Source organism: Bubalus kerabau, chromosome 10 (assembly GCF_029407905.1).
Source record: "Bubalus kerabau isolate K-KA32 ecotype Philippines breed swamp buffalo chromosome 10, PCC_UOA_SB_1v2, whole genome shotgun sequence".
NCBI lineage: Eukaryota > Metazoa > Chordata > Mammalia > Artiodactyla > Bovidae > Bubalus > Bubalus kerabau.
In genome coordinates this window covers 14,317,068-14,339,150 of record NC_073633.1, presented here as the reverse complement: position 1 = coordinate 14,339,150, position 22,083 = coordinate 14,317,068, and the positions used below count along the sequence as shown (strand labels likewise).

The following is a 22,083-nucleotide window of genomic DNA, read 5'->3' as shown; positions in this document are numbered from 1 at the left end:
CTAAATTGGGTAAGATAGAGCAAATAAATAAAATGGGAGGGTAAATAACAAATGTTAATAGAAGAGATAAGAAGTAATGAATATTTTATGGGTGTGATAGCCCTGTAAAAATAAATGTAAAGCCTATAGTTTGTTTTCAAATATGCTCTCTTTAAACCTATTACTGGAGAAGGAAATGGCAACCCACTCCAGTGTTTTGCCTGGAGAATCCCAGGGACGGGGAAGCCTGGTGGGCTGCCGTCTCTGGGGTCGCACAGAGTCGGACACGACTGAAGTGACTTAGCAGCAGCAGCAGCAAACCTATTACGAACCATACTGTAACAACCTGTTTATCTGTTTATCTTGCCAGGGGCTATATATCTTTCTATCAAGTTCTTTTCATATTTTGCTTTCTGTCTATCTAGAATATTCTGTTTTATCTGTCTAGCCGTTTAGCTTGCTACCAACTTCCCACTTGTCTCTTCATTTATTTACAACCTGCCGTATCCAAAAGAGAACATACACTGAATGTAAATATTTAAGAAATAAATAGAATGAAAAATCAGGGTGAGTAGAAAAAGATGGACTAGTTGCATAGCACTGAATTATTTAAAAACAAAACAAAGCAGAACAGCTGCATGGCTGTAGGTGGACTTCACATTGAACTCTGAGATTTGAGACTTCTTATGTCCAAAGGGAAAAAGAAAAGCAGTCTATAAGAGTCATATTATTTATAAGTTAAATGGAAACCAGATGTTCAGGAAGAGTAAAGCATTTTCTGGCTCTTAGACCTGAGAGAAATTTCTCCTTTGGGAGAAAGTAAGGTGGACAGCATCCTCAGAAACATCATTTTTGTGACAAAATAGTGGTTGTCTGGTAGATGTTTCCTGAAGCATTGTCTTTTATTCAAGCTACAGCCAGAGCACCCGAGTCCCTTTTGGTTAAAGGGTTGATCGAGGGCCATATCAATGCAATCAGAGCTCACAGCTCTGTAGTGCCTTGTTGGAACCAGGGTTAAGGTCGAGATGCAAGGATCCAGACATGCGACTATGTCCTGTTCCCATCTCAGTTCTCTAGCAGACATTGCTAATCACCGTGCCTTCTTTCTTTCTCTTAAATATGTATTTATTTATTTGGCTGTTCCTGGTCTTAGTTGTGGCATGTGGGGTCTTAGTTCCCCGCATAGGGATTGAACCTGGGTCTCCCTGCATTGGGAGTGCAGAGTCTTAACTGCTAGATCACCAGGGAAATTCCTCATGCATTCTTTCTTAGTGAACCTGGATATATCCTCAGTATCCTTAAAGAGCCATTAAAAAATAGGACTTGGATGTAAGACCTCTTTGTTATCTTGGATATTCTAAAGGAAAAAACAGCCTCTACATCCTTTGACAATTTTCACTCAGGCCTTTGCAAAAAGATGGATCGATACCTATATTCTGGCAATTGGAAGAATTATAGATATTAAATTTTTTTAATTAAAAACCATTTATGAGAAAGAAGCCTAACTGGATTTAGACAAACAGAGTGATACCTCACATTCCTATGGAAGGGAGACTCGCAGACAAGGAGGGCATGACGACCACGAGCTATTATCACTAGGAAGACTTAGATGTCCTGGTAGAAACCAGTCAGATGATTGTGGGCCTGGCTGCTCGTCTCTGTGAGTACACTAAGAACCATTGAATTGTACACTTTATCTGGGAGATTTGTATGGTGTGTGAATTATATCTTAATGAGGCTGTTAAATACAGCAGTCAGAGATTTTAATTGTCCAAAAAGTAGTTTTTCATTTTTCCCAAAAAAGCATCATCTGCCATCTTCTTTAGGCTCAGCCCCAAAGGTTAAATTTGTGGATTTGGGGTCTCATCCTAAGATGAGAACAGCTCCAAGCGACTGTCCACATGGTTGCATAGGATCAGTTCAGTTCAGTCTGAACAGATCTATTATGTGAATAAAGAGTCTAATTTCTAGAATCCTTTCATCTGTACTAACTTGTTAATATTTACAATTCATACATTTTTTAATCAAATATAGCCTTCGCATGTATCTTCCCAAATGATAGAAAACAGTTTATACTTACAAATAAAGAACCCGAAGTGATTCCTCAAGGTGTTACCAATAACGAATAGTTATTAATATAGAACACCAGTGTCCTGACCCCTTTAATTACCCATATAAAGGCTGAAATTATTTTCATAGATATATTTATTTTTCTACTACATAAATGCAGTTGCTCAGTCGTGTCTGACTCTTTGCGACCCCATGGAGTGCAGCATGCCAGGCTTCCCTGTCCATCACCAACTCCCAGAGCTTGCTCAAACTCATGTCCATTGAGTCGGTGATGCCATCCAACCATCTCATCCTCTGCCATCCCCTTCTCCTCCTGCCTTCAATCTTTCCCAGCATCAGGGTCTTTTCCAGTGAGTCAGTTCTTCCCATCAGGTGGCCAAAGTAGTGGAGCTTCAGCTTCAGCATCAGTGCTTCCAATGAATATTCAGGACTGATTTCCTTTAGGATGGACTGGTTGGTCTCCTTGCAGTCCAAGGGACTCTTAAGAGTCTTTTCTAACACCACAGTTCAAAAACATCATTTCTTCGGCACTCAGCTTTCTTTTTGTTCCTAGTCTCACATCCATACATGACTACTGGAAAAGCCATAGCTTTGACTATTCTGTTGCATATTAATTGACAAATATACTGGCTTTCCCTTTCTGTTATCATGTAGGATAAAAGATTACCATTTAAAGAGTTATCTTGAGACCAAGATATTTGTTATATTCAGGACTTTGAATTTACTGAACCATGGAAAAGGAAGAAATTAATTTTTAAATTATTTGCTGTGTAAGGTGTGTAAGGCTTTTAATTGTGATTATAGGAAATAATTCAGAGCTGAGGAAAGGGTTAGATCAATTATATCATCTTTAAAGCTTTTTTTAAAAATGTGGGTCATTTTAAAATCTTTATTTAAAAAAAATAAAATCTTTATTGAATTTGTTATGATATTGCTTCTGTTTTATGGTTTGATATTTTTGGACCCGAGACATGTAGGATCTTAGGTCTCCAACCAGGGATCGAATCTGCACCCCCTGGGTTGGAAGGCTAAGTCTTAATCACTGGACAGCCAGTGAAGTCTCTCATCTTTATTTTAATATTAATAAGCAGTGTTTGTCAGGAAATAGTTCAGAGTCCAGCACAGTTATTTCTTTTAATAGCTTTATTGAGGTGTAATTCACACACCATGCTGCTGCTGCTGCTAAGTCGCTTCAGTCGTGTCCGACTCTGCGACCCCAGAGATGGCAGCCCACCCGTCCCTGTGATTCTCCAGGCAAGAACACTGGAGTGGGTTGCCATTTCCTTCTCCAATACATGAAAGTGAAAAGTGAAAGTGAAGTCGCGCAGTCCTGTCTGACTCTTAGCAACCCCAATGGACTGCAGCCTACCAGGCTCCTCCGTCCATGGGATTTTCCAGGCAGGAGGACTGGAGTGGGGTGCCATTGCCTTCTCCATCACATACCATAGGTTCTTGCTGGGGTCCAGCCCCAGTGGATCCAGGGAATTTGAAGGGGAGACAGCATCGGCGATCAGGAAACAATTGCTTAATTAAACGTTAATTAAGGGTATAAAGAGTGGTTAAATAAGGATAGCTCAGTGAGGAAATTCAGTGGAGAAAAGAGGCTGAATAATTCAGCCAGAAGGTGAGAGAAAGAACGACATGGGGAGACCAAGTTTTGGTGAACAAGGCCTGCACTTTATTTTCCAAAGTAGTTTTTATGCCTTAAGTTGTGCATAGAGGATAATGGGGGAAGGGGTAGAGTCATGCAGTAAGCCAGGCTTTCTTCCTGCAAACTTATCATATGCAAAAGTTTAGGTGATTTGCATCATCTTCTGGCCCGGAGGCCTGTTAACATTTTAAGACCCTTTCTTCATAAAACTTATTTTTCTCTAAAGGTGGTTAGTCAGGTGCCACCCTCCAAAAGCATTAAAGTTGCATTCCTATAGGGCAAAGGTGTGGTGGGCTATAACAAGAAAAAGAATTAACTCAAGGGTCCAAGATTACAAACATTAAAGCGACTACTTACACCAATTATATTAATCAATACACTGCCAGGGACACAGCAGGTAAGGGATGTGGAAACTTAGCAGCAAACATTGGCCCAACAAGTGAAAAACCCTTCACCAATACAATTTCTAATCAATCTTTTAACTGCTCAAAGGAATCTGTATTCAGACAGTTTAGAACATCTCATGCCTCTCACAGTTGGGGGGCTCTGAACAATCACATGTGGCAGGAAAGACCTATTCAGGCAGGCTAGAGGACTTCCAAAGGAGTTTGTAGGTTGAAACACTGTCACACCCAGGAACTTTATTAACTGGAGCTGTAAGTTAACTCTTTTTTTCAGAGAGAGGTAATGGGGGACAGCCCCCCCGTAAAGTCAGAGGTGTAGGTGAGAGCACAAAGCAGAAAGGAGGCAGACTCTGGTTTTGGGGGTAGATGCTCGAGAATTTCCAGGGGGACTCCTGAGGCTCGATCCCGCCTTTGCGTGTGCCGAGCCTCCTTCCTCATGACCTTTGCCATGGGCGGAGCTCCTGCTCCCGGCAGGTTCACTCAATAGAAGTGTACAATTCATTGATCTTTAATAAATTCACAGGGCTGTGCTGATGTCATTACAGTCCAGATGAAGAACATTTCTATCATGCCTCCCCCGACAAAGAAAACCCATACCAGTTATCAGTCACGCACATTTTCCCCAACCCTGAGAGCCCTAGGCAACCACTAATCTACTTTCTGTCTGTATAGATTTGCCTATTCTGAATGTTTCATAGAAATAGAATCCCACAACATGCAGTGCAACTTATTTTAATATTTTTGGAAAACATGGAACATTTGTAGAAACAAGTAAATTTGAGAAAACCCATTTTCTCCTGTGTGTAAGTCTAAGTTGTGGGATAGATGTCATTTAAATTTGGAACAAAATTGGGGTCACTATAGGTAGAAAAATCTAATTTCAGTGTTTGCTCTTTTGGTTCTGTTCTGTTTAGAGATCCTCCGTTTAGAAAAGTTTGTGTCTCTCACCAGTGGGTGTCAGCATCTGACTAAAGATGGTTCCTCCAAGAGCTCCTTCTATACATAACCTTGAAGCCAGTAGGCCAAGGTCAATATCATGTTATTTGAATCCTGCATTCATTTATGTGATCACCTCAGAGTAAAAACTTGTAACAAATCACATTAACCGCGTGCTATTTTAGCCGTTAGATAGCTTTAAATGATTAAGGTGTCATCACCTTTGCTGAATGTAACCTCTGATTTTTAAAACCATATTTACTTGCAATCACTCACTTTGAGAGTTACACAATAGAGCTTACATTCTAAAGATTGAAGGATGGATTTTGATTTTTTTACAATAACATTTTAATGCCTTATGCTGGCAAATATAGAGATGTTAAAAACGGTGCTCTGATTAGCCTTGTCATTTGATTAGCCTTGTCATGGGTAATCAATTGCATTAAGCAATTAAATGCTGCAGCCTCCATTTGTTTAACAAGTTTTATGCTATGCTAACTACTTCTATCTCCCATCTCCGTTGTAGGATATCTTCTAGGCAGTGAAGATTACTACTCCCATGAGCGCTGCACCTTAATTGATGCTCTGAATGTCACACGATGTGCTCTTGATTTCCGAGATGGTGAAGAAGTTGCAACAGGATATAAAAATATGTATTCAACAAACGTATTTACTGAAAGGGCTACAACCCTCATAACCAACCACCCACCAGAGAAGGTAAATCTTGCTTCTTTATTGATTTCAAAGTCCCGTGAAGATAGCATCTCTGCTCAGGTGAACATAGGAAGAGGCCCCTGTCTTTTAGGAAACAATCTAATAAGTTCTAGGTTGGTAAAGAACATGACTGCAATGCAGGAGACCTGGGTACAATCACCGGGTCGGAAAGATCCCCTGGAAGAGGAAATGGCAACCCACTCCAGTTTTATTGCCTGCAGAATTCCATGGACAGAGAAGCAGAGCAGGCTACAGTCCATGGGATGGCAAAGAGTTGGACCTGACTGTGTGACTGACTTTCACTTTTATTTTTTCACTTTCAAATGTTAGAGTACATTAGTATCAGCCTGGGAAGCTTGTTAGAAATACAAATTCCTGGAGCTCACTTCTAAAAGTCTGATTCATTAGGTCTGGGGAAAAATCTGTCAATATTTTAAAGAAGCTCTTTAACGGTGATTCTGTTGCAGGTGGTCCCCAGATCACACTTTGAGGAATGCTGTGAATATAGTGTTTTGGTACCCATAGAGTTTTACTGTTTTAGTGTGTTATGTGCCTGAATTGACTTTATTTTTAAAAATAAAGTTCACTTTGTTTTTAAAAAGATAGGCTTATGTGCAAAATGAGGTGTTATTATGACAGAATTTCTGTTAGAGACCCACAAACTTTAGATTCAGGGCAAGTTCCCTATCTTTGTATTTCCCAACCCCCCAAGAATTATCTTGGCTATTCTAGATATTCTGTATCCCCTTGTTAGTTTTAGAATGAGGTGGCCAGTTTCTACCAAAAAAAAAGAGGGGTCTGCTTGGGTTTGGATCGCATTGAATCAGTAGACCAACTTGAGGATAACAGACATGTTAACAATATTGAGTCTTCTAATCTAGAAGCATGGTACACGAATGAGCCTGTTTTTCACATTGACCATACTGAAGCTATTTGTATATGTCATGTGCTTAAATCTTTTGATTTACTTACAGGGAAAAATAGAAAAGAGTCTGACTAGCCTTAACATTTTTTCTTTTTGTCAAACTAAAGTTAACCTCCTGAGGTGAAGTTTAAGCTAAATTCCATAGATGTAGCTTATAAATGCCTTTAAAATTGGGTCAGATGCTTGTGTTGTCAGATGTTAGGCTCAAAATATGGCTTCATTAAGAACTGTATTAACATGCCCTCAAAATTAGAACTTCACACAGTAGATTACAAAATGTGTACTGTTATCTGGTTTTTCTGATTGCCTGCACTTTGCCTCGTTGGCAGTTACTGAAGGTTCTCAATATGGATCACAGTTTGTTTACCTGTTCAGTCTTGGTACCTGGCTGCTGACTCCCCTTCTGGCCTTGTTTTCTTCCTGGCTCTGTCTTTGTCTCCTCTAGCTCAGTATCGAGTATCTTTCTTGATATCTGTCCTCAGCCTTGCCCCACTTTTGAGTTTTTTTATTATTCTTTCACGCTGGCCACTCGGAGTGGCCATGCTTCCTGTGGATGATGGGAGAAACGGGAACATTCTATCAAACATGTAGACATATGCATATTTAAACTCTAGGTCTATACCAATATTCAGATAGTTGGAAAGATAACTGCTAGATAATTGGCTTCAGTTCTTAGTTTTCTTTGGTATGCTTGGCATGTTGTATATACGGTTGAAGATTGAAAGAATGAGCTAAAGTCTTGAGGGAACTGTGGTCCTTGTCTTGTCTTTTGAGGTTTGAGGTGGGGCATTATTTTACAGATAAGCCAACTGGCTTTGAGAAGTGAGGGAACTTGTTCAAGGTCACAGAGTTAGAACTTAAAACCCTGGTGTTTAACTCGAGAGCTCAGAGCAATGACAGTCCTCCGAGGTTCACAGTTCAGATTCCAGACCAGAGGTGACAAGACCCAGTGTGATTCAGCCTGATGGTTCCAACATACAGTGCATTAACAGTGTGCTGGGATCCTCTGGAAGGCTTGGAAGAAGTACCACAGTTCCAAATACTGTGATTTACTGGGCTGGGGTGGGAGCCTATCAGTTACTTTCCTTCCACCCCCAGCTCCCATCAGTGGTTCTGCCATGACGTCTCTGTTGATTGCCCCTAAGCACAGGGGGGGCAGGCAGAAGCCAGCTGCCCTCTACAGGTTCACAGTATGTCGCTACTTTAACGGTGTAACAATTACAATATGCCTACAGTAAAAATTAGTTCCCATGAAGGAACAATAGAGTGTTCTCTCCCAGCGCCCATAACAGTAAGCAGACAAGAGGAAGCACCTGGGCTGAAAGCGTTCCTGGTGGGTGGGCTGTCTTAACTGGTGCTGTGGGCGAAGGCTCAGGAGCAGAGGGAGACTAGAGGTGCTGAGAGCTCACGAGCCATGCAAACTGGTGTGTGATGAGTCCGGTGCTGCTTATGGCAGCATTATGGAAATTGCCAGGTGAGAGGTGGTCCTTTTCCTACAATGACTGAAATATTCCGAAGCAGTATCCAGCCTTTTTGGGATCCTCATAGTCAAGTGTGAAGCGCAGAAACAAAGGAATAAAATAATCAATAGCTGAGTAGTAGCCCCCAAAAGTTTAAGACATAAAATGCAGGTGTTTACATTTTCCACTCTCAATAAAAGGATGCAGCCCACCAGGTCCAGGATTTTCATTGTTTTATTCTAACATTGAATCTAATCCTGTGCTAATTTCTCTGTGCTATCTACAGACTGCAACATGGACAACTTGCTCTAAGATGGAAATCGTTAAAGAAATACAAAGTGTCCGCAAGCTGACTTAAAAATGTGTCTATTTTAAAGAGCCCTTGAGGAGAAAAGAGCATCTGGAGCTATTTTATAACAGAAACATGGTGTTGGAATCAGGGAGAAATTGCTAATAACCATTGCACAGTGCTGGGAGGGAATGTCATTTTTTTTTTTTCCCCTGCAGGATAATTCCCTTAGTACTAACACTACAACGTGAAAGTAACACATTCACAAAATATCATTTTGTTAAAAATAGCCCCCCCAAACTTTGCAGAATAAAAATAAATGTTTTCTCACACACCTCATCTACTAGCAGTTTCTTAAAGCAAATGTGAATTTCTAGTGGTAGACACTCACTTTTTCCTGCCACAGTTTGGGAGGAAATGTCTTACTTTGAAAGTCAAAGAATAACACTTTAAAAACGTATCATATGCTTTTTAAAAAGTGATACTTTAAATTAGAAAAATATACTAAAGAAATGAAAATAAGGCTTTCTTCCTCACTGAAATTAGCATAATGAGAAACAGAAATGAATCCTTAGCACCATTTTAATATGCTAATAACTTTAGGCAATAATGTCATGCTGCTGCTGCTGCTGCTAAGTCGCTTCAGTCGTGTCCGACTCTGTGCGACCCCAGAGACGGCAGCCCACCAGGCTCCTCTGTCCCTGGGATTCTCCAGGCAAGAACACTGGAGTGGGTTGCCATTTCCTTCTCCAATGCACGAAAGTGAAAAGTGAAAGTGAAGTCGCTCAGTCGTGTCTGACTCTTAGCGACCCCATGGACTGCAGCCTACCAGGCTCCTCCGTCCATGGGATTTTCCAGGCAAGAGTACTGGAGTGGGTACTGTTACTTAATACCTAAACATCGGGTGATGATTCACATTTAGGATACCAATTTATAGACCTAAGAAACCCGAAAAGGGTACAGATTCTTTACCACTGAGCTACCAGGGGAGCCCATGCAATATTGGATGGAAATACTCTAAACTGTGGTCCCTTGGGCCTCTCCTCATTAAATGGGCTACCCTGTTTATCATTCTGCCTCCTGGTGACCCAGAGACATAGTGATGTGTGCAAGGCTGCTTGCCAACACACTGAATGGTCCTAGATCACTGCTGATGAAATGGGGAAAAAACAACTTCTTTTGTTCAAGGACCACCTTTATCTTTACTCATTAGTTAAGAAGATCTAGCTGACAAGTGGTGTGTGTGTGTGTGTATGTGCATGCGTGCGTGTTCAGTTGCCCAATTGTATCCTAATCTTTGTGACCCCATGGATTGTAACCCACCAGGCTCCTCTGTTCATGGAATTTTCCAGGCAAGAACACTGGAATGGGTTGCCATTTCCTACTCCAGGGGATCTTGGATGAGGGATCAAACCCTCATCTCTTGCATCTCCCGGATAGGCAGGCAGATTCTTTACTGCTGCGCCACCTGGGAAGTGCAGTTGGTAGGTAATGGGGGGCTTTGCAGGGCCTATAACAGTCACAGGCCAAGGCAGAGTGCATCTCCCAGGGGTTGTTTTCACTTTTTTGTCTCAGATTTGTCTCTTCTGTTTGAACTAACAGGAGCCTGACCACTGGGAAAATAGGGAAATAGTTGTAGTTTCATCATTTTAATCCCTTAAGAGCAGTGGCCATGTCTTTAGCCACTAAGAAATAATTATGGGAAAGACTTTAGGTAATTTTTTGCTACATTTTACCAAGTGAGTAGAATGATTTCCATTCTGGCTATTTATAAGACCCTTGAATGGTGGTCCCAGAATCATTGTTTTTTTCCCTGGTGTGGTTATGAGAACTCTCTTCCACCAGCTCCCCAGCTGTTGCCGCCAAGGATCACTTTGCATTTGGGAATGACCTGCCCTCCTTCCCCTTTCTCTCCTTCACCATGGGTACTGCCACATTGACCATAATGATGTGGGCAAACATGTTTTCTCCTGAAACATTGGGCTCCCTCCATAATTTTTCTACCCCTGCTCACTGCAGAGAATCCAGATCAGAGTCACCAACAAGGGCCAGGCTGCTACCCTAAGTAAGTGAAGCACAGTGGAGAGACTGGAGAGCTGGAGAGCCCTTGTGGGTGGGATCTCTGTTTCCCATACTCCAGCCATTTGTTGTCAGATGGAGTGTGGGCCTGGAGTTATCAGAGGTTCTGATTTTTCAAGAAAAAAACAACAACAGGTTTTTAGTGTGACATTTCCTGGTTTTTAAAACTTGACGTGGGTTGCAAATTGTTATGGCCTTCCAGTTTTGAATCCTTCCCCATCCAGACCTTGGCTGGTGGCACGGGCTTGGTCTTGTGCTGAAGACTCAGACCCCAACTGCACTGCCAAGTCACAGGGGTCCCTGCTCATTCTTTCCTCTCCAGACATCTTAGCCCAGCGTCCTTCCTCCCCAGCTGGGCAGAGCATCTGCTGGGATTCCCTTACCCATAGTCTGGAGGAGCATGAAGTTTGGGTGGGACTTGTGTGGCTGGATGAGAATGCGTGTGTTGAGGGGCAGTAGAGGTCAGAGCTAAAGCCGTGTCAAAGCTGTTCGTGTTGCCTTTTGAGGGCTGGAATTTGGAATGTCTTCCCATGGAAATAATACACAAATGAAGCCTAGGGTCTCCTTATCACAGTTGTCATTCCATCACCTGCCTCTTATTGAACAGTCACTTTGAATGTTTTGATTTGGGGGAAAAGGTATTTCTAAGTTCCAGTGAGGTGAACCGAAAATACTCTCTTGGGTGTCTATTTGAGCTCTATATGTATACCCATTACGGTATCACAAGGATGTATAATATATGATTTGAAACATTTTTTTCAACAGTAATGAATGAAATATGAGCCAGCCTTCCAGTCTGTGTTCTAATATTGCCCCATTCTTTATGAGATTTAAAAGCCTCAAGTATATCAACAGAATTATGTTTTTTTTCTTGGGTCGAGCCAGTTGTCTCTTTGAGAGTTTTCAAGTCATTAAAGAATTCTATAGGAGCATGGTGAAAAGAGTACCTTCAGAAAGACTCATTAAAAGGAAGAGGCTAACCCAGAATACCGCTAATGTTAAATTCTGTAAATTGATGTCAGAGGTAAAATAGAATCAATGTATCACCCTCCTCAGTTTCCAAGAATTAAATTGGCCTTATGGTTCACTTGTTTTCTTATGAAAATATAGACAATGCTTAAACCTCTCCTAAAAGGTGGTCACTTATTTTTCAGCTAAAGCAGAAAGCTAACCCATCTATTGGGACATATCCACACAGTAATACCGGAGTTTCCGATAGGAAATTGCTTTGCAATTAATATGAATTTGTGCAAGCCATAAAGCTTATCTAAGCCTCAGTTATGCTGCTGCTACTGCTAAGTCGCTTCAGTCGTGTCCAACTTTGTGCGACCCGAGACAGCAGCCTACCAGGCTCCTCTGTCCCTGGGATTCTCCAGGCGAGAACACTGGAGTGGGTTGCCATTTCCTTCTCCAATGCATGAGAGTGAAAAGTGAAACTGAAGTTGCTCAGTCGTGTCCGACTCTTTGCGACCCCATGGACTGCAGCCCACCAGGCTCCTCCGTCCATGGGATTGTCCAGGCAGGAATACTGGAGTGGGGTGCCATTGCCTTCTCAGTTAACTTACCTGTAAAATGGCTGTAACAAGGTGGTTTTTGAGTACTACGTGAGACAGAATTGTTGGTATTATTATGGAAACATTTGTTTGAATCAGAGCTTTCTAGGCAATTTTAGAACTCAAGCTTTTTCGTAAAATTCACCCATTTAAAGCACACAATTCAATAATAAACTCACAGTTGTGCAACCATTACCACAATCTAAGTTTCGAACATTTTCACTGCTCCTGGAAGAAGTCTTGTACCTGTCAGCCGTCACTCATCACTCCTCTCCCTCAGAAATCCAGACGGCTTCAGGCAACCACTAATCTGTTTTCTATCTCCATAGATTTGCCTATTCTGGACATTTTATAGGAGCGAAACCATATAAATGTGATCTTTGCAATTGGTTTCCTTCACTTAATGTTTTCAAGTGACATCTATGTTATAGGATGTGTCGCTACTTCATTCCTTTTTATGCCTGCATCATATTCCTTTAATTGCTGTATATTGCTGAAAATATACCACATTTTGTTAATCCATTCATCAATTGGTAGACATTTTGCTTCCACTTTTGGCCTATTATGAATAATGCCACTGTGACCATCCATGTACAAGTTTTCGTGTGCATATATGCTTTTGTTTCTCTGGGGAAATTGCTGGCTCATATGGTAACTCTGTTTAACAACTTCAGGAACTGCCACATTGTTTTTCAAGCTGGCTATACCATTGTACATTCCCATCAGCGGTGAATAAGAGTTTTAATTTTTCTGCATCCTCACTCACACTTCTTATTTCCCAGTTTTGAAATTAAAACCATCCTAGTGAGTGTAGGAAATGGCAACCCACTCCAGTATTCTTGCCTGGAGAATTCCATGGACAGAGGAGCGTGGTGGGCTAGAGCCCGTGGGGTCACAAAGAGTTGGACACGACTGAGTGACTAGCTTTCTTTCTTTTCTTCAGTGGGTATGAAGTCGTATGTCAGTGTGTTTTTTGTTTTTTTTTCTTTAATTTCCCTGATGACTAATGATGTTGAGCATCTTTTCATGTGCTTATTGGCTGTTTGTATGTCTTCTTTGGAGAAATATCTATTCAAATTCTTTGCCCGTTTTTGTAATTGAGTTAATCGAGTTCTAGTATCAAGTTGTAAGAATTCTTAATATGTTCTGGATAAATATCCCTGATCAGATATATGATGTACAGATATTTTCAACCCAGTTTGTGGGTTGTCTGAATATTTCTTTTATTAACCAATTGACTTCTCTCTGTATATTTCATGCTTCCAAGCCCACCCAACTGATAGGAGCAAATTCTCTTTCCAGCCTCTGTTTCTCTACCTTGCTCTCCAGTCTGTCCACGAGCCCCTTCAGGTCCCCGAGGAATACCTGAAGCCCTATGACTTTATCCAAGATAGGAACAGGCACTACTATGCCGGAATGGCGTCCCTTATGGATGAAGCAGTGGGAAACGTCACCGCAGCCTTAGAAAGCCGAGGGCTCTGGAACAACACGGTGTTCATCTTCTCCACAGGTAAGTCTGTCAATAGGAAAATCATCTCTTGGCAAAGCGTAGGACGTGGTATTCAATAAATGGAATGAAGATAAATTGGAACATTTAGCAGTTCCTTATTAAAATAAATGCTACTTGCAAGAGTGGAGACATGGTAATAATGGATAGAAAAATGTGTCTAAGGAGAAAAAGAATTATGAGCCTTCTTCCTTCTCCCTTCAGATATCAAACTGTTCTTAGAGTTTACTTGAAAACAAGCTCTCAGTAACTGGGTGAATGTGAGTGGATATCCCTCCTACGCAGGGCAGCTGGGCAGTGAGTCCCTAGAGTGACTTTTTCCCAGAAGTCTCTACGGACCAGGCATCCTTTATGAAGAGGACTTCTGCTGGCTCGGGGGTCCCTATGTCAGTGCCGAGATAAATTGTGACATTATTAAGATTTGTGACATTATGAAAACACTTAAATGGAGCTATTTAAATTTGGGCTAAAGTCTCCAAATATCAGATCAGATCAGATCAGTCGCTCAGTCGTGTCCGACTCTTTGCGACCCCATGAATTGCAGCACGCCAGGCCTCCCTGTCCATCACCAGCTCCCGGAGTTCACTCAGACTCACGTCCATCGAGTCAGTGATGCCATCCAGGCATCTCATCCTCTGTCGTCCCCTTCTCCTCCTGCCCCCAGTCCCTCCCAGCATCAGAGTCTTTTCCAATGAGTCAACTCTTCGCATGAGGTGGCCAAAGTACTGGAGTTTCAGCTTTAGCATCATTCCTTCCAAAGAAATCCCAGGGCTGATCTCCTTCAGAATGGACTGGTTGGATCTCCTTGCAGTCCAAGGAACTCTATAGATTTTTTAATATTAAAATTTTCTGTCAATAAAATTATACATGTTGACTACAGAAAAAACAAAATGGAGAAAGAAAATTTTTTAAAACAGTTTTCATTATGGCAAGGTCATTCTGATTCCTCATCTATTAAGTTTGTGTTTTTCCTGTCTTCTCATTAGACTCCTTGTTCAGTTGCTCAATCATGTCTGACTGTTTGTGACCCCATGGACTGCAGCGCACCAGCCTTCTCTGTCTTCTATTATCTCCCTGAGTTTGCTCACATTCATGTCCATGGAGTCAGTGATGCTATCAAACCATCTCATCCTCTGTCACCTCCTTCTCCTTTTGCCTTCAGTCTTTCCCAGCATCAGGGTCTTTTCCAATGGGTCAGCTCTTCACATCGGTGGCCAAAGTATTGGAGCTGCAGCTTCAGCATCAGTCCTTCCAATGAATATTCAGGGTTGATTTCCTTTAGGATTGACTGGTTTGATTTCCTTGCAGTCCAAGGGACTCTCAAAAGTCTTCTCCAACACCACAGTTCAAAAGCATCAATTCATTGGCACTCAGCCTTCTTTGTGGTCCAACTCTCACATCCCTATATGACTACTGAAAAAACCACAGCTTTGACTATATGGACCTTTGTCAGCAAAGTGATGTCTCTGCTTTTTATTATGCTGTAGGTTTGTGATAGCTTTTCTCCCAAGGAGCAAGTGTCTTTTAACTTCATGTCTTCATTCACCATCTGCAGTGATTTTGGAGCCCAAGAAAATAAAATCTGCCACAGATTCCATCTTTTCCCCCATCTACTTGCCATGAAGTGATGGGACCAGATCCCATGATCTTAGTTTTTTGAATGCTGAGTTTTAAGCCAGATTGTTCACTCTCCTCGTTCACCCTCATCAAGAAGATCCTTAGTTCTTCTTCACCTTCTGCCATTAGAGTGTATCATCTGTATGTCTGAGGTTATTGATATGTCTCCCAGCAATCTTGATTCCAGCTTGTGCTTCATCCAGCCCGGCATTTCGCATTATGTACTCTGTATATAAATTAAATAAGCAGGGTGACAATATACAATCTTGTTGTACTCCTTTCCCAGTTTTGAACCAGTCATTTATTCCATATCTGGTTCTAACTGTTGCTTCTTGACCTGCATACACATTTCTGAGGAGACAGGTAAGGTGGTCTGGAATACCCATCTAAGAATTTTCCAGTGTGTTGTGCTCCACACAGTGAAAGACTTTAGTATAGTCAATGAAGCAGATGTTTTTCTGGAATTCCTTTGCTTTCTCCATGATCCAATGGATGTTGGCAATTTGATCTCTGGTTCTTCTGCCTTTTATAAATCCAGTTTGCACATTTGAAAGTTCTCAGTTCACATCCTGCTGAAGCCTAGCTTGAAGGATTTTGAGCATAACCTCACTAGCACATGAAATGAGCACAATTGTACAATAGTTTGAACATTCTTTGGCATTGCACTTCTTTGAGATTGGAATGGAAAATGACCTTTTCCAGTCCTATGGCCACTGCTGAATTTTCCAAATTTGCTGGCGTATTGAGTGCAGCACTTTAACAGCATTATCTTTTAGGATTTTAAATAGCTCAGCCGGAATTCCATCACCTCCACTATCTTTGTTTGTAGTGATGCTTTCTAAGGCCCACTTGGCTTCACACTCCAGGATGTCTGGTTTTCGGTGAGTGACCACACCATTATGGTTATCCAGGTCATTAAGACCTTTTTTTGTATAATTCTTCTATTTATTCTTGCCACTTCTTAATTTTTTCTGCTTCTGTTAGATCCTTACTGTTTCTGTCCTTTATCATGCCTGTCCTTGCATTAAATGTTCCCTTGATATCTTGTTTTCTTGAAGAGGTCTCTAGTCTTTCCAATTCTATTGTTTTCCTGTATTTTTTTTTTTTTTTTTTTATATAGTTCATTTAAGAAGGACTTCTTATCTCTCCTTACTATTCTCTGGAACTCTGCATTCAATTGGGTGTATCTTTCCCTTCCTCCCTTGCCTTTTGCTTTTCTTCTTTCCTCAGCTATTTGTAAAGCCTCCTCAGACCACCACTTTGCCTCTTGAGTTTCTTTTTCCTTGGAATGGTTTTGGTCACTGCCTCTTGTACAGTGTTATGAACCTCCATCCATATTTCTTCAGGCATTCTGTCTTTCAGATCTAATCCATTGAATCTATTTATCACCTCCACTGTATGATCATAAAGGATTTGATTTAGGTCATAAAGGATTTGATTTAGGGCCTAAAGAATCCCTCTGCAATGCAGGAGACCCTTATTTGATTCCTGGGTTGGGAAGATCCGCTGTAGAAGGGATAGGCTACCCACTCCATATTCTGGCCTGGAGAATTCCATGGACTGTATAGTCTATGGGATTGCAAAGAGTTGGACACAACCAAGTGACTCACTTCACACCTGAATGGCCTAGTGGTTTTCCCTACTTTCTTCAATTAAACCTGAATTTTGCAGTAAGGAGCTCATGATCTGAACCACAGTCAGATCTGGGTCTTATTTTTACTGACTGTATAGAGCTTCTTCATCTTTGGCTGCAAAGAACATAATCAGTCTGATTTCGGTGTTGACCATCTGGTGATGTCCTTGTCTAGAGTCATCTCTTGGGTTGTTGGAAAAGGGTTTTTGCTATGACCAGTCTCTTGGCAAAATGCTGTTAGCCTTTGCCCTGCTTCATCTTGTACTCCAAGGCCAAACTTGCCTGTTACTCTATCTCTTGACTACCTACTTTTGCGTTCCAATCCCCTAAGATGAAAAGGACATCTTTTTTGATATTAGTTCTAGAAGTTGTTGTAGGTCTTCATAGAAACAGTCAACTTCAGCCTCTTTGGCAACACTGGTTAGGGCAAAGACTTGGATTACTTGTTGGGTAAATCCAACTTTCTAGTATGCATGTATTTTTATTACACTACTAATTAGTTTGCTATGGTTTTATTTAGAATATTTGCATAAATTTAAAAGTGAAAATGAAGTAGGAGGTTTCTTTTCTCTCTGTCGGGTTTTGTTGTATTGGTTATACACATATCATGATATAATTTGGACTTTTTCCATATTTTTCTATGTTCTGGAACACTTTACAGATTGTTTGAAAGATCCTTCTGGTCCCTGGAACCTTTTTAGAAGGCTTAGAAAAATGATCTCCATAGTTTACATTTTTGCTTAATTATATCTAAGGGGAGTGGGTCTTTAAAATAGTTTAACATTAATTTTGCCTGAAATACAGTGAGCCCTTTGATCTGAATTCTGAGATTATTTTTCACTTCAGGAAGTCTTCCTTGTTCCTATTTTAGCTTATTGCTTTTGTTCTGCTTGATTTGTTTCTCAAAAATGCCTTTAATTAGTAAGTTGAATTACTGACTCAGCTTTTCTTTCATCAGCCTTAGTTTTTCATCTTTTCTCAGTCTTCTGGAGCTCTTCTGCATTACCAGTTTGACATTTCTGCAGTTTAAATTCAGCTCTTTAATATCTTCAGTGGAGATTATTATTAATTGTGATTTTAGTATCTTTGCAATCCTTTCTTTGCCTCATTCAGTTCTTTTTCCCTCTAAGCTTGTTAGTAATAATAATGACTACTGTTTATTAAATATTTACTGCATGCCCAGGCTGTCCTAGTGTTTCGCCTGTACTTTCTCACTGTTGCGCATTAAAGCTCAAAGCAGCCTTGTGAAATAAGTTTCTTTATTCCTATTTTATAAATGAAGAAACCAAAAGTTAGACTTAGTTAAGTGATTTGCCCAAGACTAATGCTATGGTCTGAATGTTTGTATTCACCTCAAATTCATATACAATGGTGTTGGAAGGTGGGGCCTTTAGGTAATTAGGTTGTGAAGGAGGACACCTCATGCGTGGGATTAGTGTTTTTTTAAAGGAGGCACCAGAGAGATCAGTAGCACCTTCCTCCACCTGAGGACACAGTGAGATGGTGTTGACTCTGGAACGAGACGAGTCTCACCAGAACGTGACTCTCCTGGTGCCTTGATCTTGGACTTCCAGCTTCCAGAACTGTGAGAAATACATTTCTGTTTTCTTTTAAGCCACCAGGTCTGTGGTATTTTGTTTGCACCCAAATGGGCTAAGAGCCACACATCTTACAAATGGAAGAGAAGAATTCAAACCCAGATCAACTTGAGGCCAATACCTGTTAAATGTAATCAGTTGTGCTTTTCCATGTCATCATTTTCCTTCTGTCTCATCCTCTTGTCCCTGATTTCTACTTTTTAGCTTTCTACACTTCTTTTCATAGACCCATGCTTTTCCTGAATCTTTCTGAATAGAGCTTTTCTAAAACCTTCATTTCCATAGTAAATGATTACCAGCTATATACTCTTCCGAGTATAAGCAGCAGAGGATCTAGAGTGCATGGCTGTCTCTTGGGCCTCCGGTCATTGTCCCCTGATTAATTCCTTCTCAAATCTGTAACTTGAGGTCAAGTTGCTGCACGCAACTCACTCTATTTCCAGTGGCCTTCAGGCATTGGGAGCTTCTCTTCTGGCTCAGCTGGTGAAGAATCTGCCTGCAATGCAAGAGACCCCGGTTCGATCCCTGGGTTGGAAAGATCCCCTGGAGAAGGGAAAGGCTACCCACTTCTGTATTCTGGCCTGGAAAATTCCATGGACCGTATAGTCCATGGGGTTGTAAAGAGTCAGACATGGCTGAGTGGCTTTCACTTTTTCAGGCATTGAGTCTTCGCACTCTTGTGAACCTGATTGACCTAACTGGTATTTTTTTCTCTTTAGGCTGCCTGGTTCTTTGGCACCACCACCAGACTCTTCCTGTCTCTATACCTTCAGGGCTTTAATTAGAGGGGCATTTGCCTGGGTAGTGTGGCCCGCTGCCAGGCCCTTTCTTCTGCTCACTGTTCTAGGGAGCTGTGATCTCTAACTACAGATAGAAAATTGAGGAGGGAGTAATTCTCCGGTCATGTCCAAAAGTAGCACCGTCCCCTCCCCTCCTGGGCTGCCTTCGTCCCTCTTTTCAGATAGATAGATGGCTCTGCGTCATGAGGCAAACAGGGTAGACCAGCCCTTGTTTCTTCATTCCAGCTTCTCTAGCTGCACAGCTTGTGGACATTTCTCCAGGGTTCTCTCTGGCATTTGAATAGATTGTCTATCAGACCTGGTTTCTTACCTTGTAATGAGTTTTCATCTTATTCTAACTCATGACAGTGTGATGTCATTCATCTCATTCTGTGTCTGCATTGCTCAGTCACCCAGTCATGTCCGACTCTTTGCAACCCCACGGACTGCAGCACACCAGGCCTCCCTGTCCATCACCATCTCCCGAAGTTTGCCCACATTCATGTCTGTTGGCAGTGATGTTGTCCAGCCATGTCATCTTCTGATGCCCTCTTCTCCTTCTGCCCTCAGTCTTTCCTAGATCTGTCTATGTTATTTTAGCAGAATATTGGTTAAGAGAAGCAGCACTAGTAGCTATTAGGAAGATACTGTTTTAACTTGTGCCTCTATTCCCAGAGCTGAACTATATAGTTATTAATCCCAGGAATCTTCACACAAGTCTAATCCTGAGTAACATGAGCTAAAATTAGAACTTACTCTGGAGCAACTAGATCATAAATTAGAACTAGGAAAACTGATTCTAAAACCTTGAAAGCAACAATTGATCACAACATCTTTCTGCAGCTATTGTATATGTATATTAACTCACATCAGAATAACCATTTCCACTTATATTTAGAGAGAGTTTGACTATAAGGAAAACCTAATTTGCAGTTCCTCCTCTGGAGACTTCTCTGTGTTTATTGACAATTTCTTTGCCTGAAGTGGAATTTAATAATGTGATTAAAACCCAAGGAAACAAGGCCTGAATCTGGCTGGGTATAGAGCAGTGATTCATTTTTTCCAGTTTTCTCACTTTACTTGACTTGGCACTGCTCTTCTTTCCAAGCATAAAAATACTGGGTATGTTCAAACAAATAACTGTTGAATCCGATAGTATAAAAAACCCTGACATACACTAGCTTCTTCGTATCACATGTTATTTAGTGAAAGGGAGAGACAAAGGCATGTTTTCTTTTTAGGTCTAGCTGTTTAAGGACGCTTCTAAAAATCCTTTTTTATAGTCTGGAGGAGGCCCCTGAGGCTCCTTCATTCCTTGTTGTCGTCATCGGAGCACTTAAGGTGCAGTATGCCATCTGGGGACCCCTTGCCCCCTTGGAGTGTTCATTAAAAATGTAGTTACTCAGGTGATGGCTGCCAAACACTGAATGTGCTAAATGTCACTGATTCAACACACTAAAGTGGTTAATTTTATGTTATGTGAATTTCACCTCAGTTTTTAAAAAAGTAGTTTCTTAGACTCTAGTACGGATTCTAGATCTGAGCCCAGGAATCTCCATTTTTAACAGTAATACAGGTAATTCTTCTTATAGAGGAATTTGAGAACTTTTAATCTAAAGGAACTGATACAACCCTGGGAATTTAACTAATGAAGAATATATATGTATGTAGTATATGTTTACACATGTATATTTATAGGAATATACATAAATGCAGTAATATATACTATATTTGCCAGAAACCAACTGGGTTTGAAGTTCAACCTCTCCTAGGTGTTTTCATTTCAGGTAAATGCACCCATTTCTAGAAACAGACTCTTGAAAAAAGTAAGAAAATTTTAAATGTAATTTTACTGCATATAAATTACAACCTTGATAGATTAATGACACTCTTTTTACAATGTGTGATTATTAGTGAGTGGCATTAACAAAAATTGCTTGTCTCATTACAAACGTAATATTCTGTTCTTTTTATACAAGGATGACCCTTCTAATCCCTCTTTGATAGAATATGATCAGAGTTCAAGTCCCAGTTTTCCTGCCAATTAGTTGTGTAGACTCTGGCCTCAGTTTCATTATCTATTAAATTCGGATTGGCCGGTCACTCATTGATTGACCTGGTCTCTCATTGCAGACAGAAAGATGAATAAGATATGGTTCCCACCCTTAGGAATCTTGCACTGTAGTGAAGCAGGCAAGCAAATGTACTCTTCCAATGCAATGGAAGAGTGCCCAGAGATCTCACCAGAGCCTAGCGATCTGGGGAGGCATTCTGAGATGGGAAGGTTGGCTATGAGTTGGCCAGAGAAGCAGTGTGCAGGTGAAGAAGAGACTGAGCAGCTGAGGGAGAGGACTGTGACCAAGGGTAGAGGGGAGAGAGCTGTCTGTCAGAGGTCCAGTGGGGCTGGAGCCTAGAGTGCAAGGCAGGGATGGCGAGACATGAGGACAGGGAGTGTGACCTGCAAGTCAGCTCAGAAGAGACCTGTGTACCTGCAGGGGGAAATCGCAAAGGTAGCGAAGGCAGTGGGAGGCATTGAAAGGTCTGAAACAGGATCAGATTTTCACCTTAGGATCGCTGTGGGGGATGGTTGGAGACCAGCAGACCTTTGGGGAGATTATGGCAGGGGCTAGAAGGAGGAGGAGGAGGGACTGAATAAAGGCAGAGGGAAAATGGATGGAGTGGAAAGGAGAGAGTCAAGAAATGCACTGAGAGCTTGAGCCAGTTGACTCCTGATACTAGGAAAGTTGATGATTGTGTCGAGCTGTGTTTTCAGAGCTTTTGTCAGTGCTGGTGACAGCTTTCCATGGGGCCATCCCCCTTTAACAGGCAATGGGGTGCGTCTGCAGAGAGCTGGAGAGAGTGCAGCCCGCGGCCAGAGCACCCGTGTGG

At 41.4% G+C, this 22,083-nt stretch overlaps 1 protein-coding gene across 2 annotated transcripts in view; it reads left to right on the top strand.

The window, feature by feature from the left end:
* ARSB (arylsulfatase B) overlaps positions 1 to 22,083 on the top strand; it is a 180,937-nt gene that overhangs the window by 20,398 nt on the left and 138,456 nt on the right. For both annotated transcript variants that reach the window (XM_055536654.1, XM_055536655.1), the window contains exons 3-4: positions 5,567 to 5,757; positions 13,363 to 13,570. In XM_055536654.1, coding sequence (XP_055392629.1) covers positions 5,567 to 5,757; positions 13,363 to 13,570 — 399 coding nt within the window. The remainder of the gene's footprint in view (positions 1 to 5,566; positions 5,758 to 13,362; positions 13,571 to 22,083) is intronic.